Below are 22,882 nucleotides of genomic sequence, written 5' to 3' on the forward strand. Positions count from 1 at the left end.
ACTGTTGTGATTTGGTAGTTCACAGCATCTTGCTAATGGTAGTGAGCTTTGGCAAAAAACTCATTGATCATTTCATAGCGAATGTGTAGAAGAATTCAAATATCACATATATAGTTTTGTAGGTCCTGTGGTTCTTGAGTTATGTTGTTAAGAGGGCTGAAACAACTACACTTTTGTAAAACGTAAATAACTCATTAACAACAATAAATCAAGCAAGTTAGTTTTCAAAGTATATGATTTGTAGAATGAATTATTGCAAAACATCAAAGTGTTATTTTTCAATAATATATTGATTAAGATAATGAAAATCACTTTTTTTTTGGCTGCTTCGACCAACAATGCATCGCGTACCCTTAAACAAACTTGTAAAACCAGAGGTGCAAATTTTAAAGTTTACGTTTACCGATCAGGGCATTTTTCTTGAAGGCAAGTAATATATCCTGATTGACAGTATTATCCACCCCATCAACATCTGAAATTTTGGCATCTGAAGACAGCTCATGCTGTTCTCATAACCTCAGTAAAATTTCAGGCCATGATGTTTTCTTCCACTGGTAAAAAAGCACTGGTATGAACAACAAAAGAGGCAGCATCATTCCCCAATGGTGGTATACCACCCATTTTTTTCTATGGGCATTGTGATAGATTTTTATTTAAACCCCATGCGAACTACCTGCCGATTGGCCAAAATGAATATAGTGTCCAATTTTGAACCAATCAAGGAGGGTATTAATAAGATCATCTGCAAATGCAAGTTTGACCATAAATAGTTTAAAGCCCAGTTATAACTGGCAATTGAAATGAGCATTTCAAGTTATCAACCAATCAGAAATGCTGTTAGATGACCAGTAGTGTCCAGGGGGTTAAGTATCCAAGCTATTAGAGCATGTTAACTCAAAACTTGGAATCACATTGTTTTCATAAAAAGGCCTCCATATATCAGACCATCCACATTCAATGTTCTCCAATGTTATTCACCTTATCGGTTCATTTCACAGAACTAAAGTCTTGTATACAATTTTTTTAAATGGCCAAATCGCAGACAGATGTAAAGGGTGATTGACTATCGTCTGTCATATCTTGTAAAAACATATGGTAAACATGGTCATCAGGTTTCAGGGAATTTCAAGAAGAAAAGAAGATACATTCTTCTTTCTTTGATTTAAATAGACACTACTGAAGTTGACAAAATCAGTTTCTTATTATACTTACAAAATCTTCAGGGTTGTCAGTTGGGCAAATGCTTTTGGTGCAACGTAACTAATTTGATTATTACTCAAATTTCTGCAACAACAAAAAAACAACAACAATTTTGTTTTTAATGAATTAGTCAAGATTAAAAATGAAAAAAATGTGATTAGTTTTGTAAATACCCCAATATATCACCCAAAGCATAAAGTTGCCAATTTCAAGAGTGTAGATGAAGAAATTGATGGCTGCCTAATCGTAAAATGAGACTCATGACATTGTGTATTGATATAGAATGGCATACGCACAGTTGGGCGCATCATGATGTACGCTAGTTGCGCTAATGCATGGCTGGCACATGCTTATGCATATTTATGTGAGCGTAAGTTGGAACTTAACCAATGTGCACGCTGCCGCACAGTAACAAAACCTTTGCCAATTATAGAGTGTATGCAATAAACCCAAGCGGAACAAGAGTTGCTAAGTAACCGCTATCTGAACCATAAACACATGCATGATCAGACAACGAGTGTTCAATTTCCCCATAGCTTCCTACGTTGTACACACGTCGGTTGAATTTGGCGGTGCTGGTTTGTTTGCCCTCCGTTATAACATCGTTCACTTTGTGTTGAACATTGTATGTCGGTCTCACTGTAATAACATAAAGATCGCTGTGATATCATTTCAAGAGGTCACTCTCCTGATTAAACTAACAGCCTATGTGGAGAAATTTTATGCATGAGCAATCACATCAATGACATAGTAATGAATACCCTCTATAAGTTGAACAAACTATATACTTACAAGTGTTGCAAGGGACTATTGATAAATATTCCCAGGTTTCTCTTGGAGACAGACGTCAGTGAGTTATCATCCAATGATAAGAACGTCAAATTTGCCATGTTGACTAGAGCATCTCGAGGAAACAAGCTGATGCTGTTCATACTCAGTCCCCTGTAATAGTACAACATCACAAGTATGAAGCCATCTATACCACCAATAGGTTAATGACTACGCATCAGTTGTTATGGGGTATTGTGAAAAAATATTTTGCTTTGTGACCGAGATACCCAAAGGATATTCTGAGTTCCAAGCAAAATGTTTAGATATTTCACAATACCTGAAAAATAACTGATGCAAAGTCATTATCCTAATTCATAACCATCACTATTACCGTATTGGTCCGAGTATAGTCCCACCCGTTCAAATTCAATGCATTTTGAAATCATTAATAGAGTATGACATGAATACAAATTATTAATTTTCATATTAAAAACACAAAACATCATGCAATTTTTTTTTAGGTCAACCATGAATGATCCTAACATTTAGGTCTAGGTCCAGGGACATTCTAAAACCGAAAAAATTAATAATTTAAAAAATTTTTATTTTTTTTTACAATTTCTGGAATTTTTCGAAAAAATGGGGGGTGGGACTATACTCGAACATGGCACTATACTCGGACGAATACGGTAAATTGAATAATGAATTAACACCAAACTGGTATGCCTCTTTACCTTGAGCTTTTACACTTGAAATCCATATACCCCCTATGGAAGACATGACCTTAATCTTCCACACAGGGAGTGTGAATTTCAAATGGTGTTACCTAAATGGGTGACTCCATTTGAAATCTACCAATTTTGTGTTGGAAATTAAAGCCATAGGGTGGGTATATGGATTAATTGATTTAAATGTTCTTAAAGAGATACAGTGTACAAATGTCAATTCTTGCACAAAAGGGGTCTACTTTTCAGGCAGTTCTTAAATTATCCCCTAGCTGGTATAGTAAATTAACTACCAGTACAATAGCAACACTATTATTGGTTACATGTGTTAACTACAGGCAAATATGAACAAACATCTTTGCTCACCTCCCCCTGCACAAAATGCAAAAAATATTTTTGCATATCAGAACGTTTCTGTACTATTTTCCTCAACCCTTTTAGAGCCTAAAAAAGGTGTCAAAAGATATTTGCCAAAAATTACTTGTCCCCCCACCCTGAACTGCCAAAAATTACTCCCCCTCCCCCCGCTTTTGGCTTGCCAAAAATTGCTTTTGCTTGCCCCCGCTCCAGTTTATGCTATCTGCAAGGGCTCATTATTATTGCACAGCCCCTAAATCACCTACTCTCTAACACACCACCAGCAACTACACCCTCAATCTTACACCCCAACAAACTGCACCCATCGCAACTCCATTCCACATTTCACATCCCACACACTTGACAAATTAATGTATTACTTACAAGTATTCTATTTTGGTGTTTGCAAACAGTTTATTTGGCATCCAGTCTATTTGGTTCTCCATCAAGCTCCTGTGTACGTGAAACACATTCATTCATGTCAAATAATTATTATCTTTTATCTTATTATCAACTAGTACTTCATTGGCTAAAAGGCAATGCACCACAACTGAGCTGTTCCAGTTCAAATCCACACTACCCATGTGGAAGATTTTGGAAATATCTTCCACAGGGGGAGTATGATTTTCAAATGTAATTGGTCAGAGGTAATCATTTTGAAACCCATACTCCCCCTGTATTATGGCTTTACCCTTTATCTTCCACAACTGGAATGGGTATTACAAATGGAAGTTACCCAATTGTCTATTCAATTCAAAATTGATACTCCCTCTGCAGCAGACTTTAGTTACATCTTGCACAGGGGTAGTGTGGATTTTAAATAGAACAGCCCATTAGACTCCTTGATTGACTATATGTTTTTTAAACCTATCTCAGTGGCAATAAATCGTCGGCCGTATCGCATACTGACGTATTTGTAAAATACGCATTTCGAGAAAATCGAATTTGAAAATCTAGCGATTTTCATTTGCTGCATAATCTTGATTAAAATATTATTGTCAATTAAAACCAGGTTAACAGTAATGCAAATATACCATATTTTCAATATAATTCACTTGTCACCATCAGAGCATAACTTATTATGCAAAAAATCAATATTAAATAAAATACGTCACTATGCGAAAAGGACTAATGTTAACTTCACCGTTCAAATGACAAATACGTCGCGCAAATACATCAGTATGTGAAACAGTTGGCTTAAATACGTCAGTATGTGAAAAGGACAAAACAGCAATTTTGCGTGCATTGTTAGAATCGGCGCAAATACGTAAGCGCTAAATACGTCAGTATGTGAAACAGCAAATTCTTCAAATTGCAGATACGATATACTGGGCTTGCGCAGTATAGGCGATCGGCAAATACGTCGTTATGTGATGCAGACATTTCAAGGTTTTGTAAATACGACATAATTAAATTAATTAATATCTTACTAATTAAGCCACTTTGAGGCATGATTTTTGGTGAATATATAGAGTAGAACATAATAACCTATTGTACCAATTTTCTCAAAAATGTTAAAAATGTCGAATACCGTATTGTTTGTAATAAACGCCCCGGGGCGTTGCATTTTTCCAAAAGGGGGGCGTTTATTGGAAGTGAATTGTCAGTGAAAAAAGCATAAAAATCATATTCAATTTCCCGATGGTGCTCCTATTAAAAGGAGGCATTTACATGATGGCGGCGCCCACGGAAAATTATATTTTCGTGGGGAATACAACAAAATTACACCTGTAAGTGCATGGAATTAGTGAAATTCTACCATAATTAGGCAATGAAATGGTTGGGAGTTGAGTCATAATAGGTTTTGTCCATTCAATTTAGCGATCGTGACTGACATGACTGATGCAAGTTTTAAGCTTACCTACACGATATGTCATGGAAATGTTAGCATTTTTGTCAATTTTTCACAGAAAAATTGGAGGGGGGCGTTTATTAGAGGGGGAGCGTTTATTACAAACAATACGGTACGTCAGTATGTGATACGGCCGACGAAATGTCTGAAGTAATACTTACACCCATTTTAGAGAACCTGGAAATACAAGCGTCTCATACGTCCCCACATCAAAATATATTGCATTCCTAGTCAGATCACTGGAAAGAAAGTAAATAACAAGTAGACAATCATTCTAGTACATAAGTATGTTTGATAATGATGAAAAATTTACTCTTCCTGAGGGTATGTTGGTGCAGAGATCAGAGGCTAAAATGCTTGCAGTGCACTTGGCACAGTCAATCCCGCTGATAAGGGGGTGAGGGGGAAGTGGTGAGTTACCTTGGGGTCCAGGGTTGTTGAGGGTTCATGGATCCAGTCACAAGGGGTGATATATGCCTGGGGGTACTTAGTACAAATGATCATTGTATCACAAACATGGGTCTCATATTTGGTCATTTGGTATATCACTTATAAGGTTGATATTGGAATATGGAAATTTGCCAAATTTTTTTTTGCAATTTGCATTGAATTTGGTAAAAAAAAATGGTTGACTTTTGATATAACAGAAAAAATTAATGATGGTCCAAATTTCTTGACAAAATGGTACATGGATGGGTCCACTTTCAAATTCTCATCGGCACATCCCTACCCAAACTAAATGTGTATACTCCCCTGGGGTGTAGGGGTGTGTGTGCTGGGTGGGGGATTGTGTGTTCAAACTTACATCCATTCCAGACTTGTACATTGTGATACATCAGGGAATTCTGAAATGCCAGTATTGTGGACTCCCCTGGGGTGTGTGGGAGGGTGTATGTGCTGGGTGGGGATTGTGTGTTCAAACTTACATCCATTCCAGACTTGTACATTGTGATACATCAGGGAATTCTGAAATGCCAGTATTGTGGACTCCCCTGGGGTGTGTGGGAGGGTGTGTGTGCTGGGTGGGGGAGTGTGTGTTCAAACTTACATCCATTCCAGACTTGTACACTGTGATACATCAGGGAATTCTGAAATGCCAGTACTGTGGATAGTTCTGAAAAGCAATAATTCATAGAATAATTTCATATTGTTTATTTTAGTTGGTGGAAAGTTGACAAGTTGGGAGACACATCAGCTAGTGAATCCTTCATATTTTCACCCACCTTAAGGGGTGGGGTATGAACGTTTGGACAGTATTTATTGTGGGACATTAGAGCACATCAGACATATCAAATTGCATTCTGAATACGAAGAATGTCCTTCTGATATCAAATAATTTTGATTTTTGAAATTGCAATGTAATACACATTTTATGGCAAATGATTAAAAATTGATATTTTGATATATATAACAGTACTCGAAGTAAACTTTATAAATCTGATGATTTATACTTAAGGTGTATGTAGGTGGGATGAAAAGCAGACGATCAATTGAAAATTGTGACCTTTCGTATTGAAGATATGGATTTTCCCCCAAAAACACCAAAAAAAATTGGGTCTTTTTGGGAAAAAAATCCATATCTTGATATCAGAAAGACATTCTTCGTATTCAGAATGCAATTCGATATGTCTGACGTGCTCTCATGTCCCACAAAAAATACTGTCGAAACGCTCAAAACGCTCATTCCAGATCCCTTAACCTTATAGCTGCAATTTAGCTAAAATTGCAAACTCAAACACATATCCATAAAGAAGAGAATATATGTTGTGCAAACTCATTTAACCCCCTGAACATGAACACTACCTGCCGATCTAACATTGCCTCAGATTGGTCAATTACATGATATCTTCACTTTAATCACCAATCAGAATGGAGCTTTGTAAATAATTCACCCCAATTTTTTTTTGTGGTGAAATTATTCTAACAATGTTGCTGATTGGTCTAATTGATAATGAAAACTTCTTTTTGGCCAATTGGCAGGTAGTTCTCATGGAGTTAACCAACAGGGTGGACTTATCTGTTTAGATTACAAAGCCATGGAAAATTAATCGTTTGGTTATGGTCACCAGTCGCTCAGAAAGTACGGTCTGTTGGTCGCCAAATTATTTTATTTATTTATTTTGTGTGATGAACAGTTGATGAACAATGCATCACCCATACATCAATGTCTGGGACAGTGTTAGTGCTGTTACTGCACCATCACTTGACAAAATCGCTTTATCTTCCACCCAAGAACAATGCATCTGTCAATTTTGCTGCAAAGATTCAGATTTATATGTATGTGGATGTGAAAATTTGTATATTTTTGAATGCCTATACTAATAAATAGAATCTCTACTACCAGCTACAGTGAGCTGGGAAACCCTCACCAAACAATTTAGTTTCCACAGCCTAAGCACTTTGTAACTTTTGGTAAAGGCGCAATATGGGGTTTGAAGTATATTTAAGTAACTTTTATAATGTTCTTCATGATGATCTGGTTCTAATTGTTACTTACAAAAGAACAATAGTTCAAAAGTTAATATGTCAACACAAATCCAGGGAACCAGTGTGCATAATGTGGCCTACTGAGTGTACAACAAGTTTATTGTCTATGTAACCAAGAATAGACGCATTCACCTACAGGTTCATGTACTGTGTATGGAACATTGTAAACATGTTTTATCACATATCTCTCTTTGTCTATGAAGTGAAGTAGAGCATGGGCCACCTCTGAAGCATTATGTACCACTGCATTACATGTCGTCACTGGGTGGGAAAAACTTGTACTTTTTGCCCCTGAACATGGATGAAGCAAACCATTCAATATAAAGTCTACACCTACAAGGCTTTATCCATGTTCAAGGGCCAAAAGTAAATATGAGGTGTTTTCTGCATATATAGGCCCTACTTTTGGCACTGGGCGGGAAAAACCTTGTATGTACTTTTTGCCCCTGAACATGGATGAAGCAACCTCTTCAATATAAAGTCTACACCTACAAGGCTTTATCCATGTTCAAGGGCCAAAAGTAAATATGAGGTGTTTTCTGCATATACTTTTGGCACTGGGCAGGAAAAACCTTGTATGTACTTTTTGCCCCTGAACATGGATGAAGCAACCTCTTCAATATAAAGTCTACACCTACAAGGCTTTGTCCATGTTCAAGGGCCAACAGTAAATATGAGGTGTTTTCTGCATATACTTTTGGCACTGGGCGGGAAAAACCTTGTATGTACTTTTTGCCCCTGAACATGGATGAAGCAAACCATTCAATATAAAGTCTACACCTACAAGGCTTTATCCATGTTCAAGGGCCAAAAGTAAATATGAGGTGTTTTCTGCATATATAGGCCCTACTTTTGGCACTGGGCGGGAAAAACCTTGTATGTACTTTTTGCCCCTGAACATGGATGAAGCAACATCTTCAATATAAAGTCTACACCTACAAGGCTTTATCCATGTTCAAGGGCCAAAAGTACATATGAGGTTTTTCCCGCCCAGTGACGATGTTATAATCCAGCATTGTCTGTTCACGTTCCTTAATTATGTTGACCATGGTTTATAGATTTGACAGCCTCATTTGCACAAGAATAAAATGTTTCTCATACCAAATATCAGATTTTGTCTGATTGATTTCATGTGTACCATATGCATGTTTTATTTGAACAGCTTGTTTTCCAAATTACCAGAACTGAATTATTAGCAAATCACTAGTTGTCCCCCATAGGGACTCCCATTTAGAAGTGACGATATGTGCTTGTCATTGGGCCTCCTTTTTTGAAGTCAAATATACCTGATGACCCCCTTTTTTTTAATGTCATACTCGATTTTAGGTTCGTCTACCCAATGATTGCCCTTTTCCTAGAATTTTAATATTAAAATACCATAAAATAATAAGGACATTTTCTTATTTCTGCAAATTTGCATTATAAATTTGGGAAATTTGGAACAAAAAATTGAATTTTGCTTAATTTTTTTACAATTTTTAACTTGATGACCCTCTTTTTCAAAATTTTATACCAAATGACCCCCTTTTTCAAACTTTTATACCAAATGACTCCTTTTTTTTCAAAATTGTTATACCTGATGACTCTCTTTTTCAGCGGCGTAGCTGGGATTTTTTCTAGGGGGCAAGCCTGTATAGGGCGGGGGCCCAAATCCACCAAATTTCCCTGCGCTTGGGGGGCCCAAATAGACAATTTTGCCAGGCTTTTTGATAATAATCGATGGTATTGCATATCGAATGGATTCCCCATCTCTCTGCCCCTCCTCTTCCTCTCTCCATCTCTCCCCTCTTTTTTCCTCTTTTCTCCCTCCTTTTTCCTTGCACTAGGGGGCGGGGGCCCAAATAGGCAATTTTTGCCAGGGGGACAATTTCCCCCCTGCCTCCCCCGGCAGCTACGCCACTGCTCTTACACATTTTATACCAATAGGCCTCTATTTGTCAATGTCGGTAGGGACATATCCATCACTTCTAAAGTTGAGTGCCCACCCCCCATGATTGTCCCTACATGTCTAAGTGTACAATACTTACAATTTTGTGAGGCTGCTTAATCCCCAGAAGGTTGCGTTATGAATACCAGTCAGTGTGCCTCCAACAATGGTACTGTATAAGAAACAAATAAATGTCAAAATGATAAATTGTACTTCAAATATATCGCCCATCCCTCATTCAATGTAAGTCCAACATGCTCCAGGAGCATGTTTTGAATGCACAATGCTCCAGGAGCATGTCCTTGGAGCATGTTTTGAATGCAATGCTCCAGGAGCATATAACAAATATGCTCCTGGAGCAGTGTGCATTCAAAACATGCTCCAGGGCATGTTGGACTTAGAATATTACCCCAGATTATTCATGCTCCAGGCCTGGAGCATAATTTCGGGCCAAAATCTCACAGAAGCGTAGGGAAGGGCTTAGATTTTACACCAAAGAAATACTATGCAATGGCCTATTCCATTTGTAATCCACACTACCCCTGTGGAAGATTTACCTAAAGTCTTCCACAGAGGGAGTGTCAGTTTTGAATAGAATATACAATTGGGTAACTTCCATTTGTAATACTCATACCAGTGGAAGATATAGGTAAAGCTACATACAGGGGGAGTACGAGTTTCAAAATGATTAACCCTGACCAATTACATTTGAAAAACATACTCCCCATGTGGAAGATATCTCCAAAATCTTCCATCTTGGAATTTAACTGGAACAGCCCAATGCTACAAGCTTCTGCATATTTTAAGGCATGGATTATCATTTAAAATAGTGCCATATATGTCTGGAATCGTAAACATTATTCTGCCCTTTTAAATCCCCAATTTTTTTTTTCAACTTACATTTCTGTTGTATCTGGGTGAAATGTATCCTGGGTAATGTTGTCAAAATTGTAGTTCTTCAATGTGCTGAAAAGAATTTAACAAAATTAATAATGATTTTAATAGCTAAATATGAATAAGTCAACAAAAAAAATGTGCGCAATTCGACTTTGCCACTATGAAATCCAATGGCGCTCCTCTCAATGATCACGAGACGGACTATAATAAGCTATAATGCTAATCCATTACAGCATATAACCCACCACCATTCACCCATTGCACGGTTCCGCCATATGCGAGGGGAGCCTCGATTTAGCAGCATGCATGAATGGGAATTGAACCAGTCATATAACATTGCGTAAAGTTACGTAATAATTCCTTTCATGTTTATTGCCAGTTCGAGGCTCTCCCCGTATATGGCGGAACCGTGCAATAGGCGAATTATCTTGGTATCCTTTTCTTTCCTCTCAGCTCTCTTCTACCTCATTCTTTCCTTCGTCCCAATCCATGCCTAATCTTGCTTTCTCATGCAACCATTTCCACTCAATTGTTTAGGGAGAGCGTGACGCAATGGTTAGGGTACTTGCCTTTAGTGCATGAGGTCCCGGGTTCAATTCCCGGCGGTGGCGATTTGCTGGGATATTGACTTGGAAAAAAAGTCTGAAATTAATTGGCAACTTCTGTAGATTAAATTCAGACTTCCGCTCTCCCCATGGTTCACTTAGAATTGGGCAAATGAATCATGAAAGTACCCCGTCCTTTGGAGGGGACGTAAAGCCGTTGATCCCATGTGTAGAGAGCCACACCTGTACATGTAATTCGCAGCCAGTTTCGAAAAGAGTAGGGTGTTAATCCCTGACTGTTCCCAATCCGTCCCGGTGTTCAAATGGACCCCAATGGAAATAAGCTTCAATAGAGGCTTTCTTGGGTTATCCAGGGTTGTCAAACCCGAACAAATCAAATCAAAAACAAACAAAAGATTATATCAAAAATAGCAACAGAAGACATGGGCTACATGGTTATTGTATACAACTCTATAGCTATATTCATATCCCCGGAACCAAGGGGGCGCCAAAACATCTTCTTGTTTGATGTCATCCACATCTGTGACATCATCGGAGGTGTCTCAACAACATCACCAGCAACAACAAATCTTCAGAATATTAACATCCGCTGTAGACACCGGTTAACCCGGTGAAAGCGCTCAGGTGAGTGTACCAAATTCGAGTAGCGTTGGAGTATAATTTTGCTTTCTAACTCTATAGCTACAGCTAATACTTCTCCCAATAGGGCATAATTGCCAGGGCGTCGCTGAGACCAATATGATTTGGGGGTGTACAGCTTGTTTTGCTAACGGAAATCGATTTTTGACGCCCTTCTTCTACAGCCCGAAAAGGTTGACCCCTTTTTTTTTCGGTGGTTTGAAAAGTGAAGAGCAAAAAAAAAAAAATTAATGTGTACATACTATAACATTAACAATAGCTATATTACGGAACAACAGCAAAAATTCGTAACACATTAATATTACTGTAATGTGACTCGTGCAATTTGCCGATAATCACACATAATAATCGCCAAATGAAGCATTTTCCATATCAATGGGCCCACTTTTGGCTCAGTAATTCCTCAAATTGACTAATTGTAATACAGCATTGCAAATTTGTGTGCGCCAAATATAATTTTCACTGGGCCAGAATTGCGCCATACAGCCTCTGAGTAAACACTGCATACGTCTTTGACTACATTTGCCGACAATCACATGGTTTTGACGACAACAGTCAATTTTTGCCGCCAAAATAGTGCATTGGGGGGTGGTGTCGCACCCCCATACCCCCCCTAGCGGCGACCCTGATAATTGCTACTTACACAGTTGTTGTGCCAGTACAATCTACAGTGAGTTCTGCTTCATTGCAACTGCAAGTACATGTCCTTGATGAGTAATCCGAAACAGTTCTCCCATAGCCACCATTTAGGTTTGACTGGTCCGACCATAGACCATTGAACATATCCGAACCTGAAACAATTCAAACATGTTTATATACATGAGACACATACCACAGGACTATACTATACATGCACCTGTAAATGCAATAGTGCCGTTTTGAGAAAAATTAGTAAAATAATATTTTCCATTGAGATGTGACCAAGTATTATTGTGTTATAGATGCAATAGGAAGTTGAATTGAGTTAAGGCTTTATGATTTTAAGAATCTGTGGGTACTATTTAGTTTGGTACCAAAATCTCAAAATGGCCAAAAGTGAATTAAGGCCTTCTGTTTGTCAACCCTCGATATTTTCCGTTCAATACGGGCCAGGCATTGCAACACTGTCGTCAGGTCTTGTTGCTTGCCTGCCCAGAATGCAATTATTCCACATACCAAGGTATTGGATTGCAAATTTGGCTATTTATTCACATTTACGCTAAAAATGCTCTTGTTTTTTCACAAAGCAGCATAAAGAAGGCAATATTTGATATTATTATGTAATTTTAAAGACAATCCATATATCCAAAACCAAGAGGGTTACCCCCTTTAAGGGAAGGGTGTGGGAGTAGGAGTCAATGCCAATATAATCCCCCCTCCCCCCTTGAAGATCCAAAAGACCTACATGTATAGAGACTACAATATTACAAATCACATCTCCTCAGAGAGTCTAAGACCCCGGGCCACTTGTATTCCAAGGTAGATATTATGCTTGTGCAAAAAAAATGTGAAAATGGTAGTTTTGGTGTTGACAAGTGGGTATCATAGGCTTTCAAAATGCATGTATAAGCATTGCTCAGTAAATACACCCCTAAAAAGTATCATTTTATAAATAAATACATTTTTTACTCCCAAAGCAAGTAAATTATTCATTTTCTGAACTCTGACCCTGCATTGTACCAGGATTTGAAACAAAAATCACTGATTTAATATACAACTGACAAGGTCAGAAAGTTTACCTGATTTCATACAACTATTGAGCAGAGAATACCCTTTACTCCAATTTGCTTGTTTTACATGTATACCCTTCATATGTACAGTGCTTTTATCTTGAAAATTACTCATTTTATTTGAATCATTATTTTGATCAAGGATATGACCCATGACAGTGGCAACCCTGGATGGAAAATGGACTATTCCAATTGAAATCCATATACACCCTTATGGAAAACATGACCTTAATCTTCTACACAGGGAGTGTGAATTTCAAATAGGTGCTACGTGAATAGGCAACTCAATTTGAAATTTACACCTCCTATGTCTTACATAGGGTGTATATACTTCAACTGGAATAACCCATACAGAATTTCTTGCAATGGAAAAATGCACATCAAAAACTGTGAGACTTAGACTTGTCTAGTGGGCCCTTAGGGGCTATGTTTTTCTTCGGAAGGGGGATCCCAAATTTACAAATGTCAGCGTCAATAAAATTGCAACCCCCCTATTTTGGCAACAAAAAATTTATGACCCCACCACCGATACACTTTACCCCCTAAACAGGCTAAAATTGTATTGAAATCAGTCTTTTTGAATAATCTGTGGTAATCTTGTGACTCCCTACATTTTGGTCATCAACCACCCTATTTTTCTTTCCAAAACGTATGACACCCCCGCATATTTGGGACCCCCCCCCCCCACCTTCTGAAGAAAATTATAGCCCCCTTAGACTCTTACCTGTTGCATAATCAATACCAAGGTCATCATATCTGCTGTTCCAATATTCAGCCCCTAACCACTGTCCATCAACACCTACTGGTAAAATGCTACCAATAGTAATGAACGTAACACACATATGTACTAAAGCAATCTGTGAAAGACCCATGGTAGTAGAAGTCCTGGTAGAACTAGTATAACATGATCACCCCCAGATGTTCTGTTATTGCAATGATAACCATGTAAGATCAATAAGTATATGTATTATTGTTGATCTATCAATGAATGATTGTCATCTTTTTGTGACAAGTTTACGTTGTCATAAAGTCAAATTTTCTTCACATTGCTCTAACTTTTCTCAACAAGGAAGGTTTGGTTAATTGCTAGAAGCCCGTGTTATTTTATAAGCTAATGTGGTATCAATCTTTAAAATCTTCTTGGAATGTATTCAAATTATTGCAGAAATGGTCAATAACATCCTCCTCATCCAATTGCACCATAAATCAATCAGTAGAGTTCATTGCACTTGTCATCAAGACCGCATATTGAGCAATCATGGTAAGATCGCTTTTTTAAGAAAATGGAGCTGTTTGTTGGCGTATCACTTTCACTGTACTTCTGAAGCACCTGGATACAGAGAAATCAAACAAACAAACAAACAAACAAAAATGAGTATATATAAACGCAACAGGTGTCCGCCACTTTTGAAAAAAAGATTTCATCACAGGCGGGAAAAACCTCATATGTACTTTTGGCCCTTGAACATGGATAAAGCCTTGTAGGTATAGACTTTATATTTAAGAGGTTGCTTCATCCATGTTCAAGGGCCAAAAGTACATGCAGACAACACCTCATTATTTACTTTTGGCCCTTGATAATGGATAAAGCCTTGTAGGTGTAGACTTTATATTGAATGGTTTGCTGCATCCATGTTCAAGGGCCAAAAGTACATGCAGCCAACACCTCATTATTTACTTTTGGCCCTTGATAATGGATAAAGCCTTGTACGTGTAAACTTTATATTGAATGGGCAAGGGCAAAAAGTACATGAGGTTTTTCCCGCCCAGTAACGATATGAAAATTGAAATATCCAATGGGGTAAAAATAATATAAGGATATTCATGTACATACTTTTGTATGCTCTTTTTAGGTGCAGTGCAATAATTATGAGCCTGGGGTGTTTTGGCCCGGGTTTTGGCCAGAGCGAAAGAAAGGGCAATTTTAGCAAGCCGAGAGGGATGGCAAGCAATTTTTGTAAATAAAACGCTCTGAAAAGGCTGTGGAAAACCAGAATGCTTAACTGCAATGTATGTGATTTTGGCAGGCCGTGAGGGGGGAAGCATTTTTTGACCATTTGGAAATTTAAGCCCAGGGGGGCATATAACATGGGTCAATGTATATGTTTCAGGACAAAATATACAGGTCACAACCCAGCTAGGTGTGTTTCAAACCCAGGGGGGGGGGGGGTCACTCCCATTCTGCCCTGTACACCATCCGCGATAGTAAACTTTAGAAAAGCACCTTAAACAAGGATTTAACCCTTGGCTAAAACGATACCCTAAACAGGTAACACATGCCTGTTTTCACACTCTAAACAAGGATTTTATTCCTTGCATCAAATTTCATACCCTAAATTTCATTTCCGCGTATTAGCAATTGCAATTTTGCTACCCTTTTTTCAGATTTTTCATGTTTTTGACACCCTAAACACGATACGCGTGTATCGTGCCTACCCACGAAAAACTACCCTTTTTACGCGTTTTTATTATCGCGGATGGTGTACAGGCCACAATGGGAGTGACTCCCCCAGGGTTTCAAAATATTGGAAATAATGTGAAAGCTTCTTTCGGTCTCGAGTCAGAGATACTACGGCTTAATTTGTCTTAAAGGCCCATTCAGTGATTTGCTCATCCGGACGATCGTAAAAATCATCAAAATTCAGAGTTTGGTACCTTTGTCATTGTCATAGATGTGCTAACATAGCCTGTGAGTGGTTCAGCCGAAAGCCGTGTATTTAAGACAAAATAAGACATTTTACATGAATCTGTAATTTAGATACAGTCAGTATCTAAATTAGCTACATGTATTTGAATGGGGCTTCAACTTCGTCAGTACTGCTGTTTTCTTTGTTTTTTGTCAAATTTGTCATTTCAAAAATACCAAATGACAATTTGAATGACTTATCCTTCACTTTTTAGCAATTTATAAACAATTTTAATTTTCTTACACTTGCGCTGGGATCACTGAATGGGTCTTTAAGTACACAGCTTTTTGTTTAACCACTGGCAGGCTATGTTAGTAGCATGCTACCATTAACAACGGTCCAAGAAACTGAATTTCGGATGATTTTGTAGGATTTTTTGCCAGGATTTTTTGAATGAGTAAATCGCTGAATAGGCCTTTAATTGAGCTGGTAAGGAGTTGCCATGTCTGGCATGGCTTTTGAGAATGCTAACAAGCAACAATTTCTGAGCTTTTTTTTGCTGAAAACTCCATCACAATTGGACTTACGGTTTCAGATATATGGTCATTTTAGTATTGCTCAAAACAATGATATACAAAGGAAATGGAAAATGTACTATAATTGGCTCTTGTACTTTTGTAGCAAATACACAAATGTCTTCAAGGCTGTGTTATGAATGTATACATTGTACAATGTTTATACAACATACTCATGTGCTAACATTAAGAGAATAAGTACTTAATTGTTGTTGCACACCATGGTGTAATGTAACAATACATATCATTTGCTCATGTGCACTGTACAAATGTTGTACAGATGTTTGCTTGCCGTCAACCGACCGACCCTAATTTTCGAAATCAGAAAAAAGGTTTTTTTCTTCTATTTACTGTACAAAAGAATATCGACCCTATTTTTGGAAATTCCTGAAAAAGGTTTTTTTTCTTTTCAATTTTTTGCATTCTGAAGATGTAAAAAAAAAAGTATTTTAGAGCTTGTGTTCAACATTTTAGTTGTTTTGTAATGTTTAGTTGATTCATTTTGACACCAAAATTGTCAGATTTTTCATATTTTGAGCCTTAATTAATACAAACAGTAGAGTTTGCTAGTAATTAAAAAAGAAAAAAAAAATCCTGACCGACCGACCCAATTGTTAAAATTCATTTCAGGGCAAGCAAACAATTTTTTTTTTGGCCTTACTATGCATTTGTAGGTTGGACTTTTACAATACAAAAACAAAATAGAGTTGAAGCAACATAATTCTGTAGTGTAACTAAATAAGCTATTAGTACCACTAGTTTTCAATGTCCCAAACCATAGCTACACTTTTATTATTACATGTAGGTAATTTACATTAGAATTTTAAACAAACATTGCTATATAGACTTTGCAAACACTCATTTCTAATATTGTAAGCATGAATGTTGCTGGATCAATCGAATCTGGATTCAAACTTTAGACCAGGATTTGTTTGCAGAGTGGGGTGCGGAATTTCCGACTGCAGCCATTAAATAATAATTTTTTAATGTGTATGCATCATCGAAAGTCGAGAGAAAAACGACGTAGGCAACCACTTTAACAGACCAAGAAAGTGGTCAAATGATACCAGTAATTCAGTCGGTAGTCTAATCTTGCAGCTGTTTATCTTTTTAAGACACAACATTTTATTATTTTGGTCAAAATTCTGGAATTCCGTATTTTTTGGGGGGTGACCGTACTACCGTATTTTTCATGTTTTACCGTACAAAATACAGTGAAACCGTACTAGTTGGCATGTCTGTAATGCTGGTCCAATTTTGCTAAAATACCTAATAAATAAATAAATTATAAATAAAACCGTGGACCTTTTTCAAAAACAAACAATGTGTTTTTTTAAACAAATGATTTTTTCATCATATAAAAAGAGCAACAAAAAAATTTAGGGGGATGATTGACCCCGGAGCTTATTTCTCAAATACTTGCATACAGTCGCTTTCAGGCCCATAGCCAGGATTTTTTGTGGGGGGGGGTGTTGATTTTGAAAAAGTGGACTTTTTTCCAAGGGGGCAATTTGTGAAAAGTGGACTTTCTTCCCAAATTTGGACCTTTTTTGACCAAAAAGCTTTAAAAATCTGATTTTTTGGCTTGCTACGCTTGCAAATTCTTAAATTTGGGGAATTTTTGTATATTTTTGCAAATTGGGGGGGGGTGTGAGTTGCACCCCCAGGCTACGGCTCTGGTTGCTTTCACTAAAAAGATTGTGCCCTGAGGCAGCGCTCTAATTGGATAGTAAAATTTCCCGGCACTCAACTTGGGCTACATGTAGACTACCCCGTAGTCCACTTGCCCATTGTGCATATGATACTCTGGATATTGTATTTAAGCTTAAGGGGGTACTACACCCCTCGATAAATTTGTGTCTATTTTTGCAATTTTCTCGAAAACTAATAACACACTGGTAACAAAAGTATATTATAGGGGCAAGGAATCCAATTACTATACTGGAATTTCAGTGACCAAAGACAAGCAGTTTGTTATTTATGAGAAGAAATAAGGTACCGCTAGGATGTACCTCGTTTCCTATCATATATACTGAACCACTTGTCTTGAGTCACTTAAATTTCAGTGTAGTAATTGGATTCCTTGCCCCAACAATATACATAACTCTTGTTACCAGTGTGTTATTATTTGTTGAGAAAAATAAAAAAGATTGTCATAAATTTACCACAGGGGTGTAGTACCCCCTTAAACTCTGATTTAATTAATGTGTGCACAGTTGATAGATTTTCACATCTGATCTTTTCAGTCACCCTACTCCCTCTGTTTGTTAGCTTCCCAAGTGGACTACTGACTTTGGATTGCGGTTTACATGCTTAACGCGGCTGTCTATGAGCTTCTATGGATGAGATTGTCGGAAATCTGGCCTACTAAAATTGGCCATGTAATGCATCTTTAAATGGATCTGGCTTGTGATTGGTCGCCCAGATCTCGTTATGGTTTAAATCCTCCGGGTACCTGTCATTACCATTAATAACTACATGGTACACAAGTATGCGGCCTTTGTGTTGTGTAATTGCATGAACGCGTCAGTAGGTGCATGAGCGCGTCTTGTATTTGCTTGCGGTTAAATTTGATTGATAAACAAGTATGATTGACAGTGTGAGTGTTAGGGACTTTGCCCGTTCAAAATCCCGTTTAAAATTGAAAGTCCATAGTCGATTTTTAACCTGGAATTTTGCGATTAATAAACTGGCAGATTCTAAAATCAGAATTGTTCAGTATTGAAGTTCCAATACAATTATGACATTATTATGATATGTTGCATTCAATAATAAAAGCCTACGTACACTTTACTTTTACTGTCACTAATATAATTATATAAACTTTTTCATAACAATTTTATACTAGTATTTTGATGTAATAAATATCAGTATAATTTCGAGTTCAACTGAATGCTTTCATCATGATTAACATTAATAACGTGCTTTTATTTATCAAAAATCGACTATGGCATAGTCTAGGCTAGGCTACATGTAGCTACAACCCTACTTACAATACATGTAATGCAAAAAGTGGATATAACCCCCCCCCCCCAAACTTTTTGTTTGTGAACAGTTTAACCCCGAGTGTCATGTTAATGTAATAGATTAGAAAAAGTGCAAAGTCCTCCAATAATTTTTCTACTAATTTTGGACCTTTTTGGGCAAACATTTTAATAGTTGAAAAGTGAACCTTTTTTGGCACGCATCACAGCCAAAAGACCAAATAGAGCTTAAATTTTGTGTTGCATGGTATAGGAATTCAATTTATAAATATTTGAAGACTCTATAACTACTTGGATGACTACATTGTACAACTTTATAAACTGCTTATCGAATGCCTTCAACAGCTTTGGTAAGTGATGTTAATTAAATGTAATAAATCTCCACACCTCCTGCAGGGTTTATAAAGCATTAGATTTCCTTCAAACTTTAAATTTGTTCTTTTATACTCAAAATGCTAAAATAATACTAGTTATAATTGTTGGGATGGGTTTCTGTCCATTTTGAGCTGAAATAACAAGGTAAAGTGAAGGAAACTCTACTGCTTATTTTGGGTCGATCCTTCATGTAATTATTTCATGTAATCTAATCCTAGGAATGACCTTATTTTGGCCGCTTAACATGCAGTTCTATAGGAGGACATCTAGTCATATTAAATCATGATTTACGACTTTATGTCAAACTTTGCGCTATTGACCTACATACACAACAAATTTTGCTGATTCCATTTCTAGGTGCAAGTTGGGACATTACAAATATGCCAAAAAATCTGGTTCATTATCCTTCAGGAATAATGTGACTTTAAATTTGTTAGCCTTAAAATTTGTAATTTAATCTTTATCAAGTCCTACAATTCAGGTGATTTTTTTAGGAGCTAATTATTTATATGGTTGATTTCAACAAAATAAAATGCTAGACCACAACTGCGACATTGAAAAAGATTTTACCGTAGGTCCGTAGGGTCTTTATTTAGGGGGGGGGGAGTGCAGCTAGGGTCCATTTCCCTAAACCTTTAACCCTTCATAACTCAGGTAACCGTTCGTTAAGTTACGAATACCCAATACCAGACGTAACTTTACAAAGGGTTCCTTTATCATGTTAGTAAATCCCTATTACTTACGAAAGGTACCATTCGTAAGTATGGAACTTACGACTTGTCATACAATGCAAGTTACAAACGATTTTAAGCCCCAGGACTTCAAAATTGACATGTTTTCTGGAAAAGGAAAACCAGCTTATTATAATGCAAAAAGTAAAGGTGGTGGGCCAGCTCTCAGAGTTGTGCAGAATTTGCAGAATTGCTTGGTGTAATTCTTCAATATTCTTGTCTAAAATTATAAAGTTGCAATGAACATTGAATGATCATTTTTTTAAAATCGTATTTGGCACATAAGCATCGTGCTTGCCCTATGCCAGTTGTACTTGTAGTAACTACAAATTTCGAACGTTTGAGGACTTGTTCTCAAGTTGTAGCAGGTGCATAGGGTGGTGGATTTGTCTTTGAAATGTAATCATGTTCAAATGATAGTCATGAAATGAGATCGAACATAGTTTACTATGCTAGTAGTACACACAACATCACTGACATCCGTAACTCACTGTATTAAACATTAAAGTTGAGTTGACTTTTAGTTTTAAGCTTACCTATCAAAATAGTACAAGGAACTTATACGATGTCCTCATTCACAAACTGATACTATCTGTCCATGGCGAGCGGTCCGAATTTTGAGCCAATTTATAACAGATTGAAGACAACTCTTTAAATATTTTGAAGACCCCTTATTTTTGCTATTTTAGCCACTATAAAAACAGTTTTCAACATCGTGTGCGTTAAGTGTAAACAGAGGCTCCACTGTACCGCCATGACAGGTACTCACACAACAACAGGTGTCAATTAGCTGTTCTGTTTAATGATTTTCCTCCTAGGCCTACGTCATGTACGCGACCTCGCTCGGCCGTTGCATACTGGATGCCCACACACGTGGGGCGGAGTATTCCCAAATAAAACAGCCAAAAGTTCATCGTCTCTATTCCCTACTCCGGATCAATAAAGATTAGCGAAGTTGTCAGCATTGATATTGACGTCATGCCAGGCATCACTCGGATGAGATAGTTTCTATGGTAACGTTTGTACCGGGCATGAAATTCTGATAACGGCATGGTCTCTTCCTGTAAATAAAAAAAAATGTCAGGAGTTTCTTTTAAATAAAAAAAAATAATAATAATAATAAAAGGAAAAACATGTTGTAAATATACAAATATTGAAATTCTGGTACCGGTATTAAGGGGGTACTACACCCCTGTGGTAAATTTGTGACTATTTTTGCATTTTCTCAAAAAATAATAACACACCGGTAACAAAATTTATGTATATTATTGGGGCAAGGAATCCAATTACTAAACTGAAATTTCGGTGACTCAAGACAAGCGGTTCAGTATATATGATAGGAAATGAGGTACATCCTAGCGGTACCTCTTTTCTTATCATAAATAACAAACCGCTTGTCTTGAGTTACTGAAATTCCAGTGTAGTAATTGATTCCTTGCCCCTATAATATACATAACTTTGTTACCACTGTGTTATTAGTTTTTGAGAAAAATGCAAAATAGACGCAAATTTATCGAGGGGTGTAGTACCCCCTTAAATGTGGTGTGAGACTTCTTGTAGTTTTTTGGTTTTTTTAATTTCGCGTATAAAATTATAAATGTTTTGGTTCTCGTCCAGAGGATTTTCATGAATTGATCAGGGAGGGAGTTTTTTTTTTTAAACCCTTAAAGAAGTCTCATACCGATATACCGGTGCCAGAATTTCAATATTTGTATATTTACAACATGTTTTTCCTTTTATTATTATTTTTTTGTAAAATCTCGTCTCAAGTAAAATGAGCATTTTTAGTAGTTTCGGTCTTTTCCAACAGTGCTCGAGGAAAGGACGAGCCCCCCCTCTTTTTTTCCCCAAATGTGACAAACCCCATGGAGTACCACAAAAATCTTGGAAGTGATCCATGTTCTCTAATAAACTTAGTTATATATATAAAGTTCCCGGGATAAAGTTTAAGTCTAAATAAATTTGAAAAATCTAAAAAAAATTCTGACAAATCCCAGAAATTCAGGAGGAAGGGGACGAGAACCAAAACGTTTATTTTATTGTCACGTAAGTTTCATCAAAAATTTCAATTCTTTTTCAACTCTTTTTTGAGGTAATCAATTCCCCAATACATGTAACAAAATTTCTTTTTGAACTAAAAGGCGACATTTGCATTGTTTTATGCCACAACAATTAGTTTATGCATTGTCAACAAAAGTGCTTGCAGTTTTCCTTCCAATCTAATGGTAACATATGTTTCGTGACTTATTTTCTTTGAAGTTGATTTTGCCTCAAGAATTGACAAACGAAATTTTGTAAATGTGACATGTAGGCCTATCTTACAATATGACAACAATAATTGTCTTACATTTAATTGTTTTACTGTTTTTAAACATTAACATGTTTAATAACCCTTAGTAACGTAAGTTAAAGGAGTATTTCGTGATCCTAGCATCCTCTATTTATGTCATTTTTCATTAG

The 22,882-nt window shown here is 36.9% G+C and overlaps 1 protein-coding gene across 1 annotated transcript in view; it reads right to left on the reverse strand.

Moving 5' to 3' along the window:
* Positions 1-21,202, reverse strand: part of LOC140166670 (uncharacterized) — a 140,111-nt gene extending 118,909 nt beyond the window's left edge. Inside the window, exons 1-10 of the mRNA XM_072190168.1 lie at positions 20,959-21,202; positions 13,855-14,460; positions 12,065-12,212; positions 10,220-10,285; positions 9,420-9,491; positions 5,954-6,019; positions 5,067-5,144; positions 3,438-3,506; positions 1,993-2,142; positions 1,213-1,284 (exon numbers count right to left, since the gene is read on the reverse strand). Of these exons, the coding sequence (XP_072046269.1) occupies positions 1,213-1,284; positions 1,993-2,142; positions 3,438-3,506; positions 5,067-5,144; positions 5,954-6,019; positions 9,420-9,491; positions 10,220-10,285; positions 12,065-12,212; positions 13,855-14,002 (869 nt within the window). The 5' untranslated portion in view covers positions 14,003-14,460; positions 20,959-21,202. The remainder of the gene's footprint in view (positions 1-1,212; positions 1,285-1,992; positions 2,143-3,437; positions 3,507-5,066; positions 5,145-5,953; positions 6,020-9,419; positions 9,492-10,219; positions 10,286-12,064; positions 12,213-13,854; positions 14,461-20,958) is intronic.
* Between the last annotated feature and the right edge of the window lie 1,680 nt (positions 21,203-22,882).

This window comes from Amphiura filiformis, chromosome 12, assembly GCF_039555335.1.
Source record: "Amphiura filiformis chromosome 12, Afil_fr2py, whole genome shotgun sequence".
Classification (NCBI taxonomy): Eukaryota; Metazoa; Echinodermata; class Ophiuroidea; order Amphilepidida; family Amphiuridae; genus Amphiura; species Amphiura filiformis.